Source organism: Benincasa hispida, chromosome 9 (genome assembly GCF_027475165.1).
Source record: "Benincasa hispida cultivar pf3 chromosome 9, pf3_genome.v1.1, whole genome shotgun sequence".
Classification (NCBI taxonomy): Eukaryota; Viridiplantae; Streptophyta; class Magnoliopsida; order Cucurbitales; family Cucurbitaceae; genus Benincasa; species Benincasa hispida.
In genome coordinates, this window is record NC_143486.1 from 24,076,952 (window position 1) to 24,100,583 (window position 23,632).

Genomic DNA, 23,632 nt, shown 5'->3' on the forward strand with positions numbered 1-23,632 from the left:
GAGAAAATACATTTATTATAATTTTTTATTTTTCAATTTGAAAAAACATTTAATGAAATTTTATTTTCTATTTATGTTAGTTTTCACGTATCAATTTATTGGCTTGGTTCGGGTTATGTACCAATCCAATCCATAAAATTTTTATTTATTTGAACCAACTCAACCCAAATAAATCGATAACCCAACCCAAACCGCATAGGTTGGGTTGGGTTGGGTTGACTGGTTTTTTTTGGGTCATCGGGTTTGTTAATAGTTATCAAACATATTTCTGTTTCTTATTCTAAAAAAAGAGAAAACAGAAAACAAGAAACAAATAATAGGAAATAAGAAACAAGAAATGAAAACATTATCAAATGAGCCATTAGATTCCGGATTTTTTTTGGTCATAGAACTTTGATAGAAGTAATAATTTAGTTGGTAATTATTTAATCCATATACTTTTAAATATGTAATAATTTAATCTCTAAACTTTAATAAATAACAATTTAGTCTTTATATTTTGAAATTTTACAATTTAGTCTCTATCATGAAAATTCTCATTGGAATCAAATTTCACTTTTTATTACATAATAACCTATTATTTATAGATTATAAAACAATTTAATTTCTAATTAGATCTGCTCATCTACATGTATTTTTTTTTTTTTTTTATTAAATCCTACAAAAGTTTTGAGGATATGAATTATGTTATTTCAAATTATAGAACTAACCATTATTTAAAGTTTAAGAATTAAATTATTATTTCCATAAAAATTTAGGAACATAAATGTTATTTAACCTACTAAGTTTATTAATATAGGTATATTATCAAAACTTTTTAGAGAAATAATAGACCAACTTCTTCACCTTCTCCCAAAAAAAAAAAAAAATCTTCAAAATTTAATTCTCAAGCCATCTTCTTTACAAGAGGCTAATTCGATTTGTGAAACTATGAATAAATGTTTTAATGGTCGCTTTGGCTTAAGCTCGGTAGAAGATGTTCTGTTTTTTTGTTTTTCTTTTTCTTTTTCTCCATTTCAGCTGTTGGGATAAGACAGAGACCATTTTTAGTTGACAATTGCCTAACTAGCTTCTTCATAAGTTTGGCACGTAAATATTTTTATCGATTTTTTAGATTTTCATAGGTCCGACATCGACATGACTCATCAACGATGAATTGATATTTCTACTATATCGTAAAAAGAAATCGTCAAATATAAAACATAAGTAATAAAATGTATATTAACTTGTTCAAAAAGCGTAAAAATTTTTATTTATTGATTCTAATATTTTTTCGAATTCATTTTTATTTATTGATTCTAATATTTTTTCGAATTCTTTTGTTCTTATAATTTTTCTAGAATTATTATCGATATCAACATTCCTGTAAAATTGAGACTTCGACATTTCAATCAATATCAATATTTTAAGTCTTACCTACGAATCGTTTAAATCAATAACCATCAATTAAAGATTCTACATCTACTTGACCCATCATCCTCCAACATACTTATCCTTAGTACACTAGTATTTTGAGTTTCATGTCTATCACAATTCTAATATTCAAAAAGAGGTTTTGTTATTCGAACAATTTAAATATATTCCTAACTATTTAAGATATGACAAAATTCTACCAACTTTTTTTCCACTTTAACACAATTTGAGCTTCTTCAATAGCTTTGTTATCTTAGGACAACGAATTTTCAACCAACATTGAGATATCTATTTTAATAGAAAAGAAATATACTTTTTTCCGTCCATATTCCAATATTGAAATTTTGAAATATTTACTAATAGTTCAATAGAAAAATTTTACCTTTTAGTCAATAGTCCGAATATTGAAATATTTAATAATAGTTCGATAGAAAAAATAATCTTTTTTGGTCGATATTCCAACATTGAAATATTTAATAATTGTTCAATAGAAAAAGTATACATTTTAGTCAATATTCTTTGTAGAAGTAATATTTTATCAGGATGAATTAAGTTAAGTTCTTATCAGCTTATTTGAGAAGACTTCTTTTAATTTATATTTTAACCGAAAACAACATTAGTCTTTGACAAGTATGAAAATGATAAATATTGTGTGTGTGTTTTTTTTTCCATATTTGTTAATTTTAATATGGTTAAATTACAATCTTAGTCCCTATGGTGTAGAGAAGGTTAGAATATAGTTTCTGTAGTGTTAAAAATTTGATTTTAGTCCTTATAGTTTGATAAAACTACATAAATAGTCTCTATGATATGATAAAATCTTTAAAATACAAAACAATACTTCAATCACACTTAGCCATAGCAATATTTAATCACAATTAGTTATACAAACCTTCTTTAAAAGAAATTAAGTCATTGGCCAACTACGTAGAATTTCATTTTCTAGGAAATAACTTGACAACTAGAGATGTACACGGGATAGAGATTTCCTGCCAAAAAAATCCCGTTTGTTTTATTGTTTATTTGTTTTTTTTTTTCAATGTATCAAATTTTTAACATTTTTTAAATTTATTCTCAACCAAATAAAAAGAGTAAATGGACATCTCTATTTACAACTATGAGACAATTGTCCGATCGAAGTTCAATAGCCAAATTTTTTTTATGAAGTATTTCTAATCACAATATTGCTAATTATATTTTATTCAATTTAATTTTTTTTTCATCCCGTTTAATAACCATTTTATTTTTTATTTTTGATGTTTGAAAATTAAATATACACACTTCTTTCACCTCTAAATTTTAGTGTTTTATTACCTACTTTTAACCAATATTTTTTTTAAAAAAATCTAGTCAACTTTTAAAAATTAAAAAATTATTTTTAAAAGTTATTTTAATTTTTAGAATTTGGTTAAGAATTCAACTCTGGCACTTAAAAAAGTTACAAATCATTATAAAAAAAATTAAAAAAAAATAAATTTAATTTTAAAAATCAAAAACAAAAAATGGAATGATTAACAATGAGGCCTATTTTGATTAATCTCACCAGAAACCTGAAGAATTTTAATATGACAAATGAATAGCAACCACTAAATGCAAAAGTAGTAGCAAAAATAATAATCTCACATGAAACCCACTTAATTGACTAGAAATTTATAGAATTTTAATATCATAAATAATTGGGCACCATAAAATTTGAATTATACAATCATCACATTAGATACCAACTACAAAAGTAGCCACAACAACTATAATTTTTGCTCTGCCTCAAAAGGTAATTATCTATCCAAGGTAATTATCTATCCCATACAAGGAATTGATAGGCCTTTTCAGATTACAAGTTATAAATATGACTACAAATGACCCATTTGATAACGTTCTTCTTTCCTATTTTTTATTTATTTTTTTATTTTTTTAGAACAAAAAATAAAAATATGTTTGATAACTATTCTTGTTTCCTAAAAAGAACACACATAAAAATAGAAACTTATTTGATAACTATGTCTTGTTTCTTGTTTTTTTCTTATTTTTTTTCTATTTTTTAACAATATAATAGGAAAAAGAAAAATATATGTCATATATTAAACATAAAAAAAAAAAAAAAAAAAATCAAAAGTGTATGTCATCTAATACAAGTCAGTCCCAATGAAAATTAAATATAATAACAAATTATATCATGATCTTCATATGTTACCTAAAGTGTCATCTCTAGCTCGAGCCATTTGTCTTAAATTGATGTCAAGTTAAATCTAACTTAATATATTATTATGTAAATGTCGTGATTGTAAAATAATAAAGTTAAGCTAAATGAATGTCTTAATCAATAAAATTTATATATATTGTAAAAGTCTACTCAATTTCAGATATACTAAAATATTAGAATTAAGATAATATATAAATAAAATTTAATAATCAAAAGTTGAAATATAAAAAAATAATATACATATTGAAAATTAAAGTAATATATAAATTTAAAGATTGGAGAATTTTAAAATTCAAAATTAAAATAAAATATTGATATAATAAAATTATTTTTGTAAATAGCAAAATTAATAAAGAAAATAAAGAAAATATAAAAGATGGAAATAGATATAAAAAAATAAAGAATAAATAAAAGTGCCTTTCAGAATTGAAATTTGAAATATAAAAAAATTAACATACATATTGAAAATTAATATATAAATCTAAATATCGGAGAATTTTAAATTTTAAAATTAAAATATAATATAAATATAGCAGATTCTTTTTGTAAATATTAAATTAATCAATAAAAGGTGAAAGATGGAAATAAATATAAAACAAAATAAAAGTGTCCATCTTAAGACTTGAACACAGCACCAAGAGGCCGAAGAAAATTATGGACAAAATAAAAGGCCAAGACGCATTTTGTTAAATAAAAGAACCAGTCTAATATAAGACCGAATCGGAACAAGGAGAACTACTTTTTGTAATTTCTCAAAACTTGTCCATTTTTTAGGAACATTTCTCAAATTTTAGAAACAAGAAACAAGAAAAGTTATAAAAAAAATCTATTTCTAGAAAAATGAAAAACAAAAGCAGGAAATAAGAATGTTATCAAACAAGCCCTAAACATCTTTCTTAACCCTAAGGGACCATTTGTTTCATTTGTTTTACAATATTGTAAGAGTTTTGGATGCCCTCCTAAAAGATGAGTTTTCCAAATTCCCAAGTTGTGGAGATGTATAAATTTGCACTATATAATTAAAATAAATATTATCAACCATATCATATATTTTTAGTTATATCGTAATTTTATTATTTTTTATGCCAGGATAGAGGGCATTTGAAGAGTTTTAGATGTCCGAAAGATGAGTTTTCCAAATTCCCAAGTTGAGAGGATATATATATATATGTGTGTGTGTGTGTGTATCTTCATTTACACTAATAATTAAAATAAATACTATCAACCATATCATATATTTTTAGTTATATCGTAATTCTTATTATTTTTAGTAATATATTTATATTTAAATTTAAGTGAATATTTATTTTATAAAAAAATCTTAAATTATGATATATCATTTTGTTGAGAAAAATAACATATAAAATAATATAAATTGTGTTAATTTTAAAAGAAATTCAAAATGATAAAAATATATATATATATATATTATATAAGTTTAAATTACATCAAATTAATTATAAATTAATAAATATTGTAAAGGCCTTGTAACATTATGTAAATTTAAGACACTCCTGACTAAAAATCCTACGAAACAAACACAGTTATCAAAATATTTACAGATATCTACAAAAGTATTCCTACAAAACAAATACGGTAATCTAAAGATGTCGGATATCTATAATTCTTAATATCTATAATTTTTTGTATATAAGATTCCAATTATCTACATTCTCAAAAACACAAACGCCCCCAAAATCCTAAAGCACATTTTATTTGGAAAAAACAAAAAATGCAAGAAAAAAAGAAACCACTCATAAAAATCTTATTAAAATACATTCCTTTCCAAGGATAGAAGCAACTTTTATACACCTTTGGGAATTCTCTTACAAATAGTTTACAGTGTAATTTTCCAAGCCAAACACTTTACAAGTATGTACATATTTTCATATTATTTCACCAAAAACAGTTATAAAAACCACCATTAAAGGATGAAACCTTTCACATATTTCAGAAATTTTATTCACAAAGATCTATACAAGAGAGAGAGAGAGATTCACATACTTTAGTAGATGTGGCTGGGTATGATATTTTATTTAGCACCCTTTGACCACAATAAGATCTACAAGTTTTATCATTATATCAGCCTGCCAAAAAGAAATCAAGTACTGATAAATCTGGAAAGGGTTCATGATAAGTGAATCAAAAGGTAAGGCAAAGGTTTCAGGGTTCAACCTTCTTTAGAAGATGTGAACATGTCACCAAATATTTTGTCATTCTCATCGCTACATACGTTTTCATACTCGACATCGCTATTACGGTTGGGATCGGGCATGATCAGTCGAAATATCATTTATATCGTGGCAACCATCAGTACCATCCAATGCCTTGCAGGGTTCCTCCTGGCAAATGTGTTCAAAAGTAACTACAATTTCAAAGTTAGCACTATTGGCAACATGAGTGCATGATTCAATTTCACATGGCTTAAAATGGAGACTTAGTTGCACCTTTGTTGAAAGGCGGTCTTTTGGAAGAAACTTGTTCGATGGAAGGGAAATCAAAATCGCTGTTTGAGAAGTGTAAATCACAAGGGGAACCATCGATCCTCGAACATTCGACTTTAGTAGATAGAATATTTGAGGATCTTGGTGTTGTGCAAGACTCGCTAGCTCTTTTTTCCCAATACATTTCATTTAGATGCTGACAAAGAGTACAAGCCTTCTCGCAGCTTGCTTGATCAAAATCAATAAAATTTTCCATCCTTCTTGATGAACCTTCATGATTAAAAAGATAGTATGGGTAACCATACTCGAAGGCATATAAGCAACATTTTAGATTAACCAAAATATGTACATAAAAGGGATTTGCAATATCATCAATACAGATTAGGCAATTACAAATGGATTTGCACAATTATCTTTGTTAAATCACCGAGTGACCCAAAAGCTTAAGTAGGCTATAATATAATTTAATTATATCAACACTTTAACACTCTCTCTCACTCGTGGGTTTGGAAATTTGTAGAAGACCCAACAAATGGAAATCATTATTAACTGGAGAAGAAATGACATTATAGGGGTTTAGACAGAGTTTTTTTGTACGAACGACCTATTCACAAACACCTTTATGATTAATGACCCACCCCCACAAATGTATGAAATCTAACCTGTCGAAAAAGGGTTGGTTTGCCTTAAGGGCTTATTTGTAATTCTCTTATGGGCCCTAGGGCTTTCTGTCTGTCTATTTATTTGAGCAGTCTTTCTACATTTCTGTATTACTTGAATAATAAAAACTAGATCGTGGTTTTTTCTCCCTGACCTAGAGTTTTCCACGTAAATTATTCGTGTGTTCTTTTTTTCTTCTTCTTTTATTTTCATCATGGTATCAAAGCAAGGCCACGAAACCCTAGCCACCATTGATGAGTCTCCTTCGACAACCAATTTTGAGATAGTTAACACGATTAAGGAAGCTGTCCAACAGTACCTAAAGACTGCCTTACCTTGCCTTCTTCAACAAATGAGTGCCGCCGGAACGACCCAATCCATCGATGGACAGATCGGGTCGCGCCCAGCCAAGGAGAATCGCAGACAGACTGAGTCGCGGCCGGCCATGGAGGAACACAAGAACCCTATCGAAGTCGTCGACGTATCGGGTGCAGAAGGATTTCGCATCCAGATCTGAACGATGCCCAGCCACACTTCAGCCGCAGATCCATCGATCTCCCAGATGCAGACGACGTTCGGCGAGTAGATCCGATCGCAGCTCAACCTTCTGTGCACACCAGATCGGTCGACGGCGTCCAAACTTGACGAGCCTTCACCGCGAATCCAGCAGCCTTCACAGCGTCCAAACTCGACAGCCCTAGGGTTCGAAGCAGCGGCGACTTCTTTGGCTCGACTAGTCGCAGCTTCGTCGGTGGGTTCTCTGACCAGCAGCGATAGATCGACCAGTCCACTCTGACTGCAGTGACACCGATCCGGTCACGTTTCCGGCGAACTCTCCGGCAGGTATGAATGGGGTGTGTTCTGATGAGATTAAAAGCGGATTTCTTTTCCTTCAGCAACAACTTGCGGATTTTGGGTCAGTTCTTGGTACAAACTTGCAAAGTGCTCAACCGGAGTCGTCCAATTTACAGCTATGCCCCGAGAACTCGGCAAACTCTTTCCATTCTTTACCTGCTACAAATTTATTATCTGGATCAATGGGACACTCTGCAAGAATTATTATTGGAGAAAAGTTGAATGGCCAAAATTATTTCTCCTGGTTGCAATCCATCAGAATGACTCTGGAAGGAAGACAGAAATTTGGCTATCTAACTGGGGAGATACCCAAACCTGAAGCCGGTTGGCCCCACGAACGTATCTGGAGAGCAGAAGATTCATTGCTACGATCAGTTCTGGTGAGTAGCATGGAACCTCAAATTGGCAGACTGTTACTTTATACGACAAGCCAAAGACATTTGGGATGCAGTATAGTAGTTGTATTCGAAGAAGCAGAATGCATCCCGCCTTTATACCTTACGCAAACAAGTCCATGAATGTAAGCAAGGGGCTATGGACGTAACGTCATACTTCAACAAATTATCCTTGTTATGGCAAGAAATGGACTTATGCCATGAGATTATCTGGAAATGTACACATGATGGGACGCAGTATTCCAAAATTGAGGAAGCTGATCGAGTGGATGATTTTCTGGCTAGGTTAAATCCGAAGTTTGACGGTGTTCGCAACAGGCTCTTGGGCCAACGTCCTACACCGTCACTGATGGAGGTGTGCTCTGAAATACGCCTCGAAGAAGACAGGTCTAGTGCCATGAATATTTCAGTAGTTACATCTACTGAGGCTACTGCTTTTGCCACCAAGTCCTCTGGATCTAACGGTGACAAGAAACCTCCACCTGTCTGTGAGCATTGCAAAAAACCATGGCACACGAAAGACCAGTGCTGGAAGCTACATGGAAAACCTCCAAATTACAAACGACGTCAGTCACAGGACAAGACTGATCCTGGACTGGCTCTGGTCAACGACTCGGCGAATGACAAGACCTCGACTCCGCTTCAAGCTGACGGTCAAATTAACTTAAGTGTTGTTGGGGTCAATGCAATTGCACACTCAGGTATGACTCAGTCATTTGGATTTATTAGCATTAATGGAACACGACCCTAGATTGTGGATTCTAGAGCAACAGATCACCTGACCGGGTCTTCTGGTCATTTTATATCATATCACCCGAGTGCCGAAAATGAAAAGATTAGAATCGCATATGGGTCCTTTGCCCCTGTCGCAGGGAAAGGACATATTTCTCCATTTGAGGGTCTAATATTGCGTGATGTGTTGCATGTTCCTAAAATTTCGTATAACTTACTATCAGTCAGTAAAATTACAAGGGACCTGAACTGTCAGACTGTTTTCTCACCCGATATTGTTTTGTTTCAGGATTTGAGCTCGGGGACGACGATTGGCACTGCCCGGCATGATAAGGGGCTTTATTTCCTGACTGATGAAACTTCCTTTAAGGATGGTTATAGGACTAGTTTTATTTCTTTGAATTTCTCTATTGTTGAAACCGATTTTATGTTATGGCATTACCATCTGGGACATCCCAATTTTCAATATATGAAGTATCTTTTTTCGCATTTATTTCATAATATTAATATATCATCCTTACAGTGCAATGTGTGTATCCGGACTAAACAAAGTCGTGTTTCTTTTCACTCTCAACCGTCCAAACCGTTCAGTCTTATCCACAGTGATGTTTGAGGTCCCTTACCAACCACTACCTCTACAGGAAAACGGTGGTTCGTCACCTTTATTGATGATCACACCAGACTGACCTGAGTCTTTCTTTTGACCGATGAGTCTGGGGTGTCCTCTGTTTTCCAACAATTCTATGCGACCGTAGAAACCCAGTTCAACACAAAAATTGTCATTTTACGAAGTGACAATGGATGTGAATTTGTTAATAACTCGTTTAGGGACTTTCTGGTCTCTAAAGAAATTATCCATCAAAGCTCGTGTGCCTATACTCCCCAGCAAAACGGAGTAGCCGAGAGAAAAAATAGGCATCTAGTAGAGGTCGCTCGTTCCCTTATGATATCTACCTCTCTTCCTTTCTATCTGTGGGGCGATGCTATCCTCACTGCAGCCCACCTTATCAACCGCATGCCTTCCCGTGTCTTAACCTTTCATACTCCCTTTGACTGTTTCAAAGAATCGTATCCCAACACCCGATTAATTCCTGACGTACCTCTGCGGGTGTTTGGATGTGTTATCTTTGTCCATATCCATGGTCCCGATCGTACAAAATTCACTTCTCGTGCCCAGAAATGTGTCTTTGTTGGGTACCCTCTCCATCAACGTGGGTACAAGTGTTATCATCCCTCGTCTCGGAAGTACTTTGTGTTTATGGATGTCACCTTTCTCGAGGATCAGCCTTTATTTCCCATTAATCCTCTTCAGGGGGAGAGTTTTAGTGAAGAGACTAACTGGTCCACATATTCCATTCCCCTAGAGGTGCCGGCTGAACCTGAACATCCTAGCCCTGTTCTCCCTAGTCCTGTTCTTCCCACTAATCAAGTCCCTTGGATAACTTACTACAGGAAGAATCTCAGGAAGGAAACAGTGTCGCCTGTCACTTCTCCGGCTCCAGTTCATGAGTCTGTCTCGATCTCAGTTCCAGGTATGAATATCCCTTGTTTGTGATACTAATGATTGTGTTGAGACTAATAATTGTAGAGTGGACAGAGATATAGAGATGGGTGAAAATGATGAGAAAATAGAGGGAATTGAGGAGGATGAAGAAACTGATGGAAAAGACAACACTGAGGAAATAACTCCAGCAAACGAGAACAGTGGAAGGAAGGTGATTGTGTGAGAAGTCCTTCTAAAGAAAGATCCATAGATCAGACGGCTAGCTGCAGTAAGAAATTTGGAGAAGAGGAAAACCGTGATGCGTCTCTCGATTTTCCAATTGCCTTGAGAAAAGGGACTACGTTATGTACAAAGTTCCCTATGCATAGTTACATGACATATAGTAACCTATCTCCTAAGTTCAAGGCTCTTACTACCAATCTAGATACGGTAATGGTCCCAAGTAATATACAAGTTGCCATGGAAACTCCCTAGTGGAAGGCTACAATCATGGAAGAAATGATAACTCTAAAGAAAAATGAGACATGGGAACAGGTTGCTCTTCCTAAGGGGCACATAACGGTTGGATGTAAATGGGTTTTTACAGTCAAGTACAAATCCGATGGCTCGATTGACAGATACAAGGCGAGACTGGTAGCCAAAGGCTTTACCCAGACCTTTGATATTGATTACTCTGAGACATTCTCTCCTGTGGCCAAACTCAATACGATCCGGGTGCTATTATCTGTTGTTGTTAATAAAGATTGACCTTTGCACCAATTGGATGTGAAGAATGCGTTTCTTAATGGAGAACTCGAAGAAGAAGTCTATATGAGCCCTCCAACCGGCTTCGAAAACCAGTTTAATCATCGGATTTGTAGATTGAAGAAGTCACTGTATGGGTTGAAACAGTCTCCAAGAGCCTGATTTGACAGATTCACCACATTTGTTAAAGCACAGGGGTATGATTAGGGGCACTCAGACCATACATTGTTTACAAAAAGGTCTGGTTCATGAAAGATCTTAGTACTTATTGTGTTGTAGATGACATTTTCTGACCGGTGATGATACTGATGAAATTATGAGACTTAAAACAAAGATGGCTGAAGAATTTGAAATTAAAGATCTGAGAAAATTGTGATACTTCCTTGGGATGGAGGTGGCTCGATCGAAAGAGGGTATCTCTATCTCACAACGAAAGTATACTCTAGATCTCCTCAAAGAAACATGAATGACTGGGTGTAAACCTGTAGACACCTCTGCGGAGTATGATGCCAAACTGCGTAATGTTAATAATGGAGCCCCTGTTAGTAAAGAGAGATATCAGCAATTAGTCGGGAAGTTGATATATTTATCTCACACGAGACCTGATATATCGTATGCCGTGAGTGTTGTTAGTCAGTTCATGCAAGTTCCCTATGAGGAACATATGACAGCCGTCGAATGCATTCTACGGTATCTAAAGGGCACTCCTGGTAAAGGTCTTCTGTTCAGGAAGTCTAGTAAACATGGTATAGAAGCATATACTGATTCGGACTGGGTTGGGTCTACTATTGATAGAAAGTCTATGTCTAGGTATTGCACTTTTGTCTGGGGCAATCTGGTCACTTGGAGAAGTAAAAAACAGGGAGTGGTTGCTAGAAGTAGTGCAGAAGCCGAGTACAGGGCCATGAGTTAGGGGATATATGAAGAAATCTGGTTGAAGAAAGTATTGACAGATCTTCGACAAGACAGTGAGCTTCCAATGAAATTGTTCTGTGACAATAAAGCAGCAATAAGTATTGCCAACAATCTGGTCCAGTACAATAGGACCAAACATGTCGAGATTGACAGACATTTCATTAAAGAAAGACTGGACAATGTATTCCCTATATCCCTTCTAATCAGCAGATTGCAGATGTCCTTACAAAGGGGTTGTTAAGACAGAGTTTTGATTACTGTATCAACAAGTTGGATTTGATTGATATTTACGCCCCAACTTGAGGGGGAGTGTCAAAAAAGGGTTGGTTTGCCCTAAGGGCTTATTTGTAATTCTCTTATGGGCCTAGGGCTTTCTGTTTGTCTATTTATTTGAGCAGTTTTTCTGTATTTCTGTATTACTTGAATAATAAAAACTAGATCGTGGTTTTTTCTCCCTGGTCTAGGGTTTTCTACGTAAATTATTCGTGTGTTCTTTTCATCTTCTTCTTTTATTTTCATCATAACCTTTTGCTAACATCAAAGCGCACTAACGCATTTTATAACCTATCACGTTAGGGATGATCATGTTTATCGTAGCCTAACACGAGGGCCATTTCCATTGTGATAAAAAAATTTCACCCAATATTCATGGGAAAACACAACAAATTATGAGAAAAATGGGAAAACCCAAACTTTAGGCATTTTTTGTTGCGTTAGGGATGACCATGTATAGCCTTAACGCGATGGTCATCTCCATTGCGATCTTCATTTTCCTCACCCAAAAACACAACAGAAAAGTTTTATCGCATTAGGGCTGGCCTAGTCATCTCTAGCGTGATATGTTATAAAATGTGGTAGTGCCCTTTGACATAAGCAAAATGATAGATTTCGTACATTTGTGAGTAGCAGGTCATTAATCATAAAGACGCTTGTGAATGGGTCATCCGTACAAAAAACTCTTAAGACATAGGATCTCTTGCTCTAATACCATATTAAATCATTGATTGACCCAAAAGTTTACATAGACTATGATAAATATAATTATATCAACATTTTAACACCCTTCAATAAACTAAAAGGGGGGAAGAAAACCAAACCAACAAATGGTAGCATTATCAATTTTAAACAGTCGAAAGCCATTAATAAGTTAAAGAAGATTTTTATTTCTTACCCCCATCTGAGCTCTCTGTGGAGCTAAGTGATGCCGGTTTGGAGTGACAAATAACAACAATTTCTTCAGCGACTTTGACCTCAGACTGGTACGTCTCGGAAGAAGTAGGACTGATGCATCTTCCCAAAAGAAGGCCTCTGAATCCACAAAAACAAGCACACAGCCAATAATATATTTTCTAAAAAGAAACCTTCCATTAACAAAAGTTCACTATGAAGAAACGATAATAGTACCAAAATTGCGCACGCCTGCACAGATCATGATAAAAGAAAAATTCTTGGTTGCTAATAAGAAAGTTTCTTTATTACAGTTCTCATACAATGTCAAGCCAGTAAATCCAGAGCAGATAACTAAAGATATTTGAGCGTATGTTGCTAAATACGGCTCATGATTACAAATTAACACAGGTAAAAAGTTGTAAAAGCATCCAGTAAAGCCAAGAATGGTACCATTGCTAGAATAAAATAGGAACTGCTGAATGTTATAAACCAATCACAATAAACACTTATTTGAGCTCATCTCGTTGCCCCCTGTAAAAAGAATTTTGGGTGAAAAATTACAAGTTCCTACACATACACACATAAATCCATATTCCTCTTAACAAAGTCACATGATGATATATACTAAATAAACGTGACCACATTCCTCCAAACAATAGTACGCATAGTATGTGTGTATTGTGTGTTTTTTAAAATCATAAATACGAGAAAAAAATGAAAGAATATAAATGTGAACAACAAGGAACGCCCACAAAAAGAGGAGAGCAACCAAAAAAAGAGTTTCCAATCAAGCACAATAAGACCTAACGGATGATTACAAAAAAGCTTTGTCATTGATGCCTGCGATGAAGCACTAAATCTAATAAGGGACCAAATGTCACTCGCACAACACTCAATCCCTCTAAAAACTCCATTATTCCTCACACGCCAAAAGCCCCACAAATAGCATATAATGGAGTTTAAACCATAAACTATACATTTTAAAATTATTTTAATCCTTGACTTCAAAAATTACTTACCACAAATCTGAATCCGTTTCAAAAGGGGGCTGGAGGTAAGTAATTTTTGAAGTTAAGGTAAGTAATGTTTTAAATCATCAACTTTCATATATTTGGTTTAAACCATAAACTATACATTTTAAAATTATTTTAATCCTTAACTTCAAAAATTACTTACCACAAATCTGAATCCGTTTCAAAAGTTAACACCTGACCCAACACATGACTTCAAATGCTTGTTTATATATAGACATCTTAAACAATAAATCATTAATGAAAAAAAATCAATGTCAAAGACTATAATGACTTTTTATGCCATATTGAAGAACTAAGATAGAATGCTTAAAGCTTACACATAAACCAAAATAGAAATAGAAAACAAATCCATAAACCAAAATAGAATTTGAACTTATTTGTTTTATCAAACTTGATTAGAACATCAAAAAGTAAAAACTGGGATGAAAATGAAATTTGAAATATACAGTTTTTAAAAATTCATTTTTGAAAAGTAAATCGTAAAGCGTTTCAATCATCTCAAGATTCCATGTTGCCAAACCTATATTTTACAAAGATTTATGGTACCCAAATGATCCCCTCCCAAACATCAATACTTCCCTACAAAATTTTTTCTGTAAATTATTAGAACCAAGAACTTGTACTCGCCTGTCATTGCAGCCAGAATCGAGGTTGAGGCAGTGGTCAAAACAAGGTAACAGTTCCTTCTCCCTAACTTCAATTTCTTGAACAGGGACTTTTTCGATTTCAAACTCTCCACCAGCTATACTATTGATTCTTGGAGAACTCATAACATAAATCTACAACAGAACAAATCAAATTATTAATGTGTCAACATATCGATATAATACTTCCACAAATGAAGTACCTTGGAGTTCTGCCAAATTGGTAGCCTTCCGGAGCTCATTTGTACTTCTGCATTCGATAGAAACCAGTGGGATTGCTCATGAGATATACCATATTGACCTTGGACTCTAAGAACCTTTTCTGCACTAGAACCATCATTCATTTCCTGGAAATCCAAATCATATGTTTCCTCGGTATCTATTCTTTCATTCTGAATGGTTTTGGTTTTGGTTTTGGCTACATCTTGCCCATCAAAGGTGGAGTCATAGATGCACTCTCCTCTTTCTGAATAATCAGATCTTCTACACGCATCCCACCACTGAATAGGCTCAACTTTTAATTTAAGATCATCTTCCTGCATATGTAAAAAAGAACTTGATTCGGTTCTAGAACTGTGGAGACTTGGTTCAGCACCAAAAGAAGGCAGAAGTTCATGCTGAACTACATGACCTGAAGGAGTATAAACCAACAGATGCTCCAGGGAATTGGGCTTTGAGTTTACATGCTGAATATTGTGAGAGAGCGTATTATGAAAAATAGCAGCAACAGCACCAGAAGGCACAAAACCTTTTCCTGAACCAGCTGAATTGTTTACAGTATTTAGCCATCCAAAGCTACTGTATTTAATTCTGCTCACGACAGAAAGAGTAACAGGTGGTGGGGGTGGAAAAGATTGCTGATTTATCATGAGTGATGACGTGGACCACCAGGGTAAAGTTAGAACTGGAAGCAGACGGGGTTCTCCACCCTGAGAATTAAGGATTCTGAATCCAGCTTCACCGCCAAAAGGGGATAAGAGAAAAACATGACACGTCCCCTTGGATGAAACAATTGCCACCCATTGACTGTAGTTACTAAAGCAAATATCCTGGATCATCTGTGATAAGTAGACAGGAAAATAGAAAAGATAAGAAACTTTGAAAACACAGGAAGATGAAGACCAAGTATACTACCATCAGAAAACCACATTAGTACTAACAGCTGATGTTATTCCACGGTGCAGTTTGTAAAGATGGACATGAGAAGAGCTGCAGTCAAAGCTTAGACCACTTGATCCACTGCGTGAATTCGGTATGATTCGGAAGATATTGATGTTATTCCCATATATTGATGCAGTCACTAGAAGTGTCCCACTAGGATCAAAACATAGTGCAGACAATGGGCTGGTGTGAGCTCTAAACTGAGTTATAATAGCCCGGGTAACAAAATCTTTAACAGCAACCTACAATAACCATTTTGGTCCAACCAATCAAAGAGATAAAATTCAACAATTCACACGTTCGATTTTCCAGGTTCTCACCCCATGTTAAGAAATAAAGAGAAACTTTGATGAACATCATGATGATTTGATTTCAAATGCTTTCCCCTCTTGGATTTCTATTGTATGGAACAGATTAAACTAAAGGAGTAATTTGTAGCAAGAAGATGAACTCCATTTCTTTACAATGCAAATCAACCTTGAAAAGAAATGTCAGAAGTACTAAATGGGTAACTCAAACATTACAAACACAAACAAAACCATAGATAGCATTCACTGTTCAAGCATAAGCAAACATAAATAATTGAAAAAATAGTCTTTTAAATGATGCAGAACATGATGTTCACATTCCTGAAATGAAAGGAAAACTATAATTCATGAATTTCAAGTAACAATGTTGCATTGGACTCACAAAAGTAAACACTAACCATCCCAGGATAATCTGCTCCCATTCCTGAATGACTTCCAGCTTTCCATCCTGAATTTGATTCAAACAATAAATTAGACTTGTTAGGGTTCAGATCTTGACAGTACTTGGACGATGGTTTATATCCCATACCACCCAAATTGAAAATTCCAGCGCCAGTTGTTTACCAGACTTCACTGCAAAATGAGCCTTTGTCCTATCACTGCCTGGCAATGATGAGGGATTAACACCTGGAGAGAGGCATGGGCTTTGTGAACTTAATGGAACAGTGGTCGATGGTAGTGGGCCAACAGCAGGATATGCTAGCCACCTTGGACCCACAGCCATGGGACCATAACCAACATTAATTCCAGTGGTTCCATGTCCTGATATCTCAGGAACTGGAGAGGTCAAAACACTAAATACAACCTCAAGGGTGATTGCATCGAAGCAATATATCTGCCACCAAACATCAAGTCAGTTAGAAAGTTTCTCTCATGACAACATGCTGAAATATTGCATTTATAATCTAAGAAGTTATATGAGATAGTTCCTACAACTGACTGATATATAATTCATATCATACTTACAAACTACAAAACTAATTCAGATTACCATTTCACAAGGGGGAGAAAATGTTCCGGGGAGTGCATCATTTGAACAATACTTGAATAGAAATGCAGATCATCATAACTTGTATTTGTAAGTGCATTTTCCCTATGTTAGTACATACTCTTCAAGAAGATGTTACCATCAAATCAATTCTATATCCATAGTTGTCATTCATTTTGGTCCTTACTTGTGTAGCCAGGCCCACAGCTACTATCTGAGAACTGCATCTAACCATACAAACGGCAGATCTGAATCTCAAAACATGCACATAAGATTGAGACTTAAGGGAGTAAAACTGAACAGCATTGTGAGAGTTGGCACAACTTCCTGGGTGGACACCCGTAGGATTATGGTTTTGTCCCACAGCTACATCTTTGCTTTCTTCTCCTGCAACAATCAACAATAAAGGGTGTGATCTTCTGAGCACATCATGACCATCCGTCTTTGCTGGAGGAGTATCAGGCTTTGCTGGAGAAGGATGAATCTGTAAGAAGGAAACAGGGCCACCACGCTTTGAAACTAGTTCTTTGAAGTTAGAAGCATCCTCCACGTCAAGTACTTGAAATCCATTCAGATAACCAAGTAAGAGAACGTGCCTTATGACATATGGTTCAACTTCCAGAATGTCAAAACCAGCCCAAGTTACCTGCTCAAAGTCAGAACAAAATACATAAATAATTTACAAGGCAACAGAAACTACTAGAAAAAAGGCTTTTTTCAAGGGGGGAAAAAACTACTAGAAATAGCTTAAAATAAGAATTTTGAGGTGTCTATATATAGAAATCTTTTTTTAAAAAGGTTAATATACCATTTTGTTCCCTCTACTTTGAAGGTTGTTCAATTATAGTCCTTGTACTTTCAGTTGTCCAATTTTAGTCCCTATACTTTCAATAAATCTTAAATTTAGTCCACAATCCTAGTTTATTATTGATTTTTTCATAAAACTTTTTGTTATATATTAGCAATTTTACTATAAATTTTGAAAACATATACACATATTGTATTTTCTTACATGGAAATTGTTGTTATTATTTAACCAATTTCAATAAAAATCAACTTTGAGGGACTAAATTTAAGATTTATTGATAGTACAAAGACTAAAAGTGGACAATTAAAAGTACACGGACTAAAATTGAACAAATCTCAAAGCATGGGACCAAGATGGTATTAACCAAAAAGAAAAAAGAGAGAGAACCACAGTACATCAAAAGGAAGAAGCAAGGACTAGGGAGACAAGATATGTTACTGTTAGGTATCCAAATCTGCAAATAGAAAGAAGACAAATACCCAACAAGACAATCTCCCAAGAAATAGAGCAATGCTCTCAGATACGTTTATTTATTTACTTCGGGGAAAAAGAAGAAGATACAATAAAAGATGATGCTCAAGAATAAGAAGTCAACAAGGAAATAACCAAGAATAGAAACATAACCAGCCAATTCGAGAGGGCTGCGTTCTCTCCCATTTCAGAAGCTCCTTCAGGACATTCCAAAAACCCATCCTCACTGCCCTTTGCTGCCCTGCTATTTAGGTGGTCTCCCCTCTGCCTTCCTAAACGGTTATGAGTCCCTTTCCTGATTATGCCTCTTTTTCACCCATATATTCTTTTCCCTCACCCACTATCCTAGGTAATATCCCCTTTTCACTCCTTTTATAAGTACTGATGATTTGGGGTCTAACAATACTGCCTGCCTCGGAGTGCACCTTGTCCTCAAAGTGGAAATCAGGAAATTGTTCCATTATAGCTTGCACTGGTTCCCAAGTAGCATCACTCTCTGGCAACCCTTGCCAAAGACTAACCATTCCTCCAAAGCTAACTCCCCATTCCAACGAACCCCAAGGATCACTTCGGGAGACAGTTGTAACTCGAATTCCTCAGTTAAAGCCGGGGCATGGTGTTGAACTTGAGTGTTTTGTCCTAACTTTTTCTTTAGTTGAGGGACATGAAAGACGCTATGTATGTTTGCCTCTGGTGGAAGGTCGAGTCGATAAGTTACCAATCCAATCTTGACTCCCATAATATTTTGGAGCTAGCTTTTCACACCTTTTTCATGCCAAGGATTTCTGCCGATAGGGCCTTAACTTCAAAAAGACTTCATTGCCGATATCAAACTGTAATTCCCTTCGATGGAGATCGACTTGTTTTTTCATGTGATTTGGGGCCATCTCCAAGTGTTCCTTCAAGGCTGTCAATGCTGCATCACGAGCCATTAATTTTTCTTCCACCAAGTCATTGGAAGTTTTTTTCTCTCCATAGGATAATAACGGTGGTTCCTTCCTTCCAAATACTGCCTGATAAGGGGTAGTGTTGATTGATGTATGGAAGGTGGTGGTGTACCATAGTTCCGCCCCTGGGATCCACTTGCTCCATTTTGAGGGTTGTTCATTACAAAACAACGTAAATAAGTCTCAAGACACCTATTAACTCTTTTCGTTTGGCCATCCATCTGTGGATGGAATGTTGTGCTCCTCTTCAAAAGTGTACTCATCATGGAGAAAAGTTCCTTCCAGAAATTATTAAGGAAGATCTTGTCCCGCTCTGTGATGATTGATTTAGGGACTCCATGATGCCTTATTACTTCCTGAGTGAATATCTCAGCTACTTGTTTTGCAGAAAAGGGATGTTTGAGTTGGATAAAATGGGCGTATTTACTCAGGCGATCCACCACCACCATAATGGAGTTGTATCCCTTAGATTTGGGCAATCCCTCAATGAAGTCCATTGTTAAATCCTCCCATATCTGCTCCGAAATCGGCAATGGATGTAGTAATCCGGCAGGGTTCAGAGCTTCAGTTTTATTCCTTTGGCATATCTCGCACTGCTCAACATACTTCTTCACATCATATTTCATTCCATGCCAGGACAATTCCCGACATCCTCTTAGTTGCTAGCAAGTTTATGCTGGACAGTTGCAATTGGGGCACAAAACTTATTTTAAAGCCTCCACTCATAGGCCCTGTACACTACTTTTCAGGCCGAAGATTGAATTAGAGTAAACTTTTGGTTTGATCCATGAATTATGAAATATCTGTGGCTTCAAATTCTCCTTGCCTTTTCAGATTAGCAGGTTTTGAAAACTTCTCTGTCCAGCGATGTCAGAGTCCTGAATCACATGCCTTTGATTTTAGTAAGAACTTAAATTGATAAAGATGTGGAAGAACCACTTACTTTAATGGAACGTGGGAATGAATCTCTTTGTCTAATGCACCAGACGAGGTGGAGTGGTGGGTAGTTGGCCTTCCAGTTCCTAAACTTGCTTTATATAAGATAAGGAGGTGGAAGAACCACTGTCTGTGCTCTCTTTGTACAAGATGCCAGACACTTGTCTTTCAATACTTCCGTTATTTGATTAGAACATGACGTTTTTAACAGCTATGGTGGCACATGATCTTCTCTGGCAGAGCCGCAGAGGATGTTACTGTTTCTTGCCTCTGAGGTTCATCACAAAAAGAAGGCTACTGACGTATTGCTAAATAGTATTATGACTCGTGAACTGCTTTTTTAAATAGATTTAGATTTTTCAAAATTATTTCTAATTATACAACGGAACAAAATGAAAATTTTGAAACGTCGTTTTATTGGGGTAACAGCATTTTTTATCCTCCTAAAAAATCATCTAAAGCTCATGTGAAAATAGTTGTACCACCTATGAGATATCCTCTTCAAATAAGGTCATCCTTCGAAGCTCACCCTATGAGGAATTTTGTAAGCCTAGAAGTGAAATTTTTGGGATATACAATTTTTGTTGCTCTTTGGAATTCTTTGTTTTGCAGAAATCTACAATTATCCCCCTTATTCTATTTCCACAAATAGTGTCCTTTTGTAATCTCAATAGAAGTAGAAGATTTCACAGAAGATTTCACTTTCATCAATGAAATGGTTGTTTCTAACCAAAGGAAGAGAGAGTAATAGTTACAGATGTAATTTTTCACACAAAAAAAAAAAAAGAACCCAACACTCTATTTTTAGTGAGAGCCTGAGGGGTGGATAAAAAGTATAATTTCCCATTTTTCTCAGGCCTCCACCCACCCCCTTGACGTTTTCCGGCTTATCGGCCCTTTATTTGCTACTAGACTCTCCTCCATACTCCTGGTCAAAAGGAAATCAACAAGTGTCGACGTTTTATTCAAAATTTGTAACAAGCAGGCGGTTTCCTATTTATTTAGATGCTATTCATGGAAATATATAAACATATCCACAGAAAACCATGAAATCATGTTCCAGTTTATTGCCAGGTAATCACTGACAATAGCAAGCAAGACTTCAACGATACGCTAAAAGAAAAAAGCCGTAAGAAGTTGCAACATAAAATGAACACCTGATCTTTCTCGTCCTCGGAAGAAGCTGCGGAGATCGAAGCAGCAACCGAGGCACCGGCAGAGCGGACAGTGGAAGCAACGGTGCTGGCATTAGTAGACACCGTCTTCAAGCACGACGAGATAATTTTCAGAGAATTAGGCAAAATCCCGAGGTTCCTACCCTTCCCCTTCTTCATTACGCCTCGCAAAACCTCCTTACAAGCTTTGTCCACAAGTACCACTGTAGCAACCAACACAGCACTATCTCTTCTACTGACTCACTCGACCAACCGTCCAAAACACCATCAGAACCATCAGTCTCACCACCAATCTCCCCTGCTAGCAAATCCGTCTCCAGTACCACAACCGAAGAACATCTCCGATCGCCGCCGACGATCGGATATCTCATTCGAAAACTACAGAGTAATTGAAAAAAACGCAAAGAAACTCAGCACAGAATTCGAGAACACGATTTCTCTTTTATCGGAAATTTGACTAGACCAAGCTCTGTCTATGATTCAACAACGCTGATGGCAATTATAGCTCCAAAATGCGATCGTTTTCCTTTCGTTCTGTCGCTTTCACGGGGATGACTCTGATTTTCTCCCTCGGAATTTCTGCGTGTCGACCTCTTCCGCTCCTCATGTTTGTTTGGGGTTAAAGTAAAATTTTTCGTTTCATTAGGGACTACAGTTCAAACCTTTCCTACTTAGAGGACTACCTTTGAAAACAGTTCCTTTTAAATCCAGTTATTTAGTTTCTATATTTTTAAATATACTTTAGTCCTCAATTTTAATAAGTAATGGTTTGGTCTTGTATATTTTACAATTTATAACGATTTAGTCTCTATAGTAAAAAATATTAATATGTTTTAATGAAATTTCTTATACGTATAAATTAATAAACTAAATAAGAATTGAATTTATTTATAAACTATATGATTTATTAAAATTTCTTATACGTATAGATTAATAAACTAAATAAAAATCAAATTTATTTATAAACTATAAATACTAAGTTGTTAGATAATAAAATTTGACACTTAATTTTTATGAATTTTTTACGATAAACACTAAGTTGTTGCCAACTTAAGTTTATAGATTAAATTCTTGCTTTCATAAAAATTTAAGGACCAATAATGTTTTTTAACCAAACAGTTACGGACTCTTTCAAAAAATTAAAAAAAAAAATCAATAAGAATAAGCATATCTTGGTTTTGCAATCATTACAAACTCTATGTACTACCTCTCTTTATTGTTTGCTATGTCACGGGCTTTTAAAAATCGTGTGAAATCTACTAACGTTAAATAATTATTTGTGAAAGCAGATGTCTAGTGCGTATAAAAGGAATATGGTACTCCAGTTGTTTAAACTAAAAATTCTATTGTGATTGTACTGGGTTGCAAAAAGATGAGTGAACTTACAATATACTCGAGTATTGCTTAGTGTGATTTTGAAATTTCGTTTCTTTTATTTCTTTCTGAAATTTGAATGTCTGGATTTAAATGTTTGGGATAATTAATGTGTGTGTTTGAATATGCAGCAGTATAATTAACGTCTAGGAGTTAAATATGTGTGTTCATTTTACCAATTTTGTATATAGAAACTACAATTAAATAATTATTTAATTAAATACAATAGACCAATTATCATAGTTATCAAATTAGTTTAACATTATTTAATCGATAAAAATAAAATTAAAAAAAATGAATACTTTTATATTAAACATTTATTAAACATGATTAAATAATTTAAATTAAATAATAAAAATAATTAAATTATTATAAACTAATTAGAATATGGGAATTTTCAAAAATAGAAAAATAAGAAAGAATATTTACACAAATAGCAATCCTCCTCTTCCTCCTCCTTCTCCTCTATTTATAGTTTTGTTGCTAGTTCAAAAATGTTAATTAGAATGATAATTGTAACACCGAACCCTCACAGGATTCCTTTAGTAGAGAAAATAACTCAAAATTAAAGCCTTGGAGGGACAAAATGTAATGAAGTACCTAAACCATACCTTAGAGGGAGGAAAATTTCTAAGGGTTAGAGGCATAGCAGTTTGGGGTAAAAAATTTGGCTAAATTTCCAAATTAAGCTAGAATAAGAGTTGGATTCATAGCATAAGAGAGAATGAAAAATCTTGGCTAAGTTCAACTCATA

General features: G+C 34.7%; 1 protein-coding gene across 3 annotated transcripts; it reads right to left on the reverse strand.

Annotated features, from left to right (window-relative positions):
• Positions 1 to 5,378: 5,378 nt before the first annotated feature.
• LOC120087342 (autophagy-related protein 18g-like) lies at positions 5,379 to 22,218 on the reverse strand. 3 transcript variants are annotated; one of them, XM_090317994.1, is made up of 12 exons: positions 21,487 to 22,218; positions 17,355 to 17,813; positions 16,744 to 17,014; positions 16,578 to 16,627; positions 15,871 to 16,113; positions 14,914 to 15,768; positions 14,694 to 14,845; positions 13,483 to 13,563; positions 13,034 to 13,170; positions 6,061 to 6,327; positions 5,789 to 5,978; positions 5,379 to 5,700 (listed from the first exon to the last, which is right to left on the reverse strand). In XM_090317994.1, the coding sequence occupies exons 1-8, from the start codon at positions 21,661 to 21,663 to the stop codon at positions 13,539 to 13,541; spliced, it is 2,232 nt and encodes a 743-aa protein (XP_090174120.1). In that variant the 5' UTR covers positions 21,664 to 22,218; the 3' UTR covers positions 5,379 to 5,700; positions 5,789 to 5,978; positions 6,061 to 6,327; positions 13,034 to 13,170; positions 13,483 to 13,538. The 3 variants fall into 3 exon arrangements, with proteins under 3 accessions (XP_090174120.1, XP_090174119.1, XP_038900257.1); XM_090317993.1 differs by lacking the exon at positions 13,483 to 13,563 and having other exon boundaries at positions 5,789 to 5,955; XM_039044329.2 differs by lacking the exon at positions 13,483 to 13,563.
• Between the last annotated feature and the right edge of the window lie 1,414 nt (positions 22,219 to 23,632).

Coding starts and splice junctions, on each gene's coding strand:
- LOC120087342 (XM_039044329.2), bottom strand. CDS start 21,663: ATGAAGAAGGGGAAGGGTAGGAACCTCGGGATTTTGCCTAATTCTCTG. Junction 16,114..16,577: donor GAGCAGATTATCCTGGGATG/GTTAGTGTTTAC, acceptor TGGTTATTGTAG/GTTGCTGTTAAAGATTTTGT. Junction 5,979..6,060: donor AAGACCGCCTTTCAACAAAG/GTGCAACTAAGT, acceptor TTGAAATTGTAG/TTACTTTTGAACACATTTGC.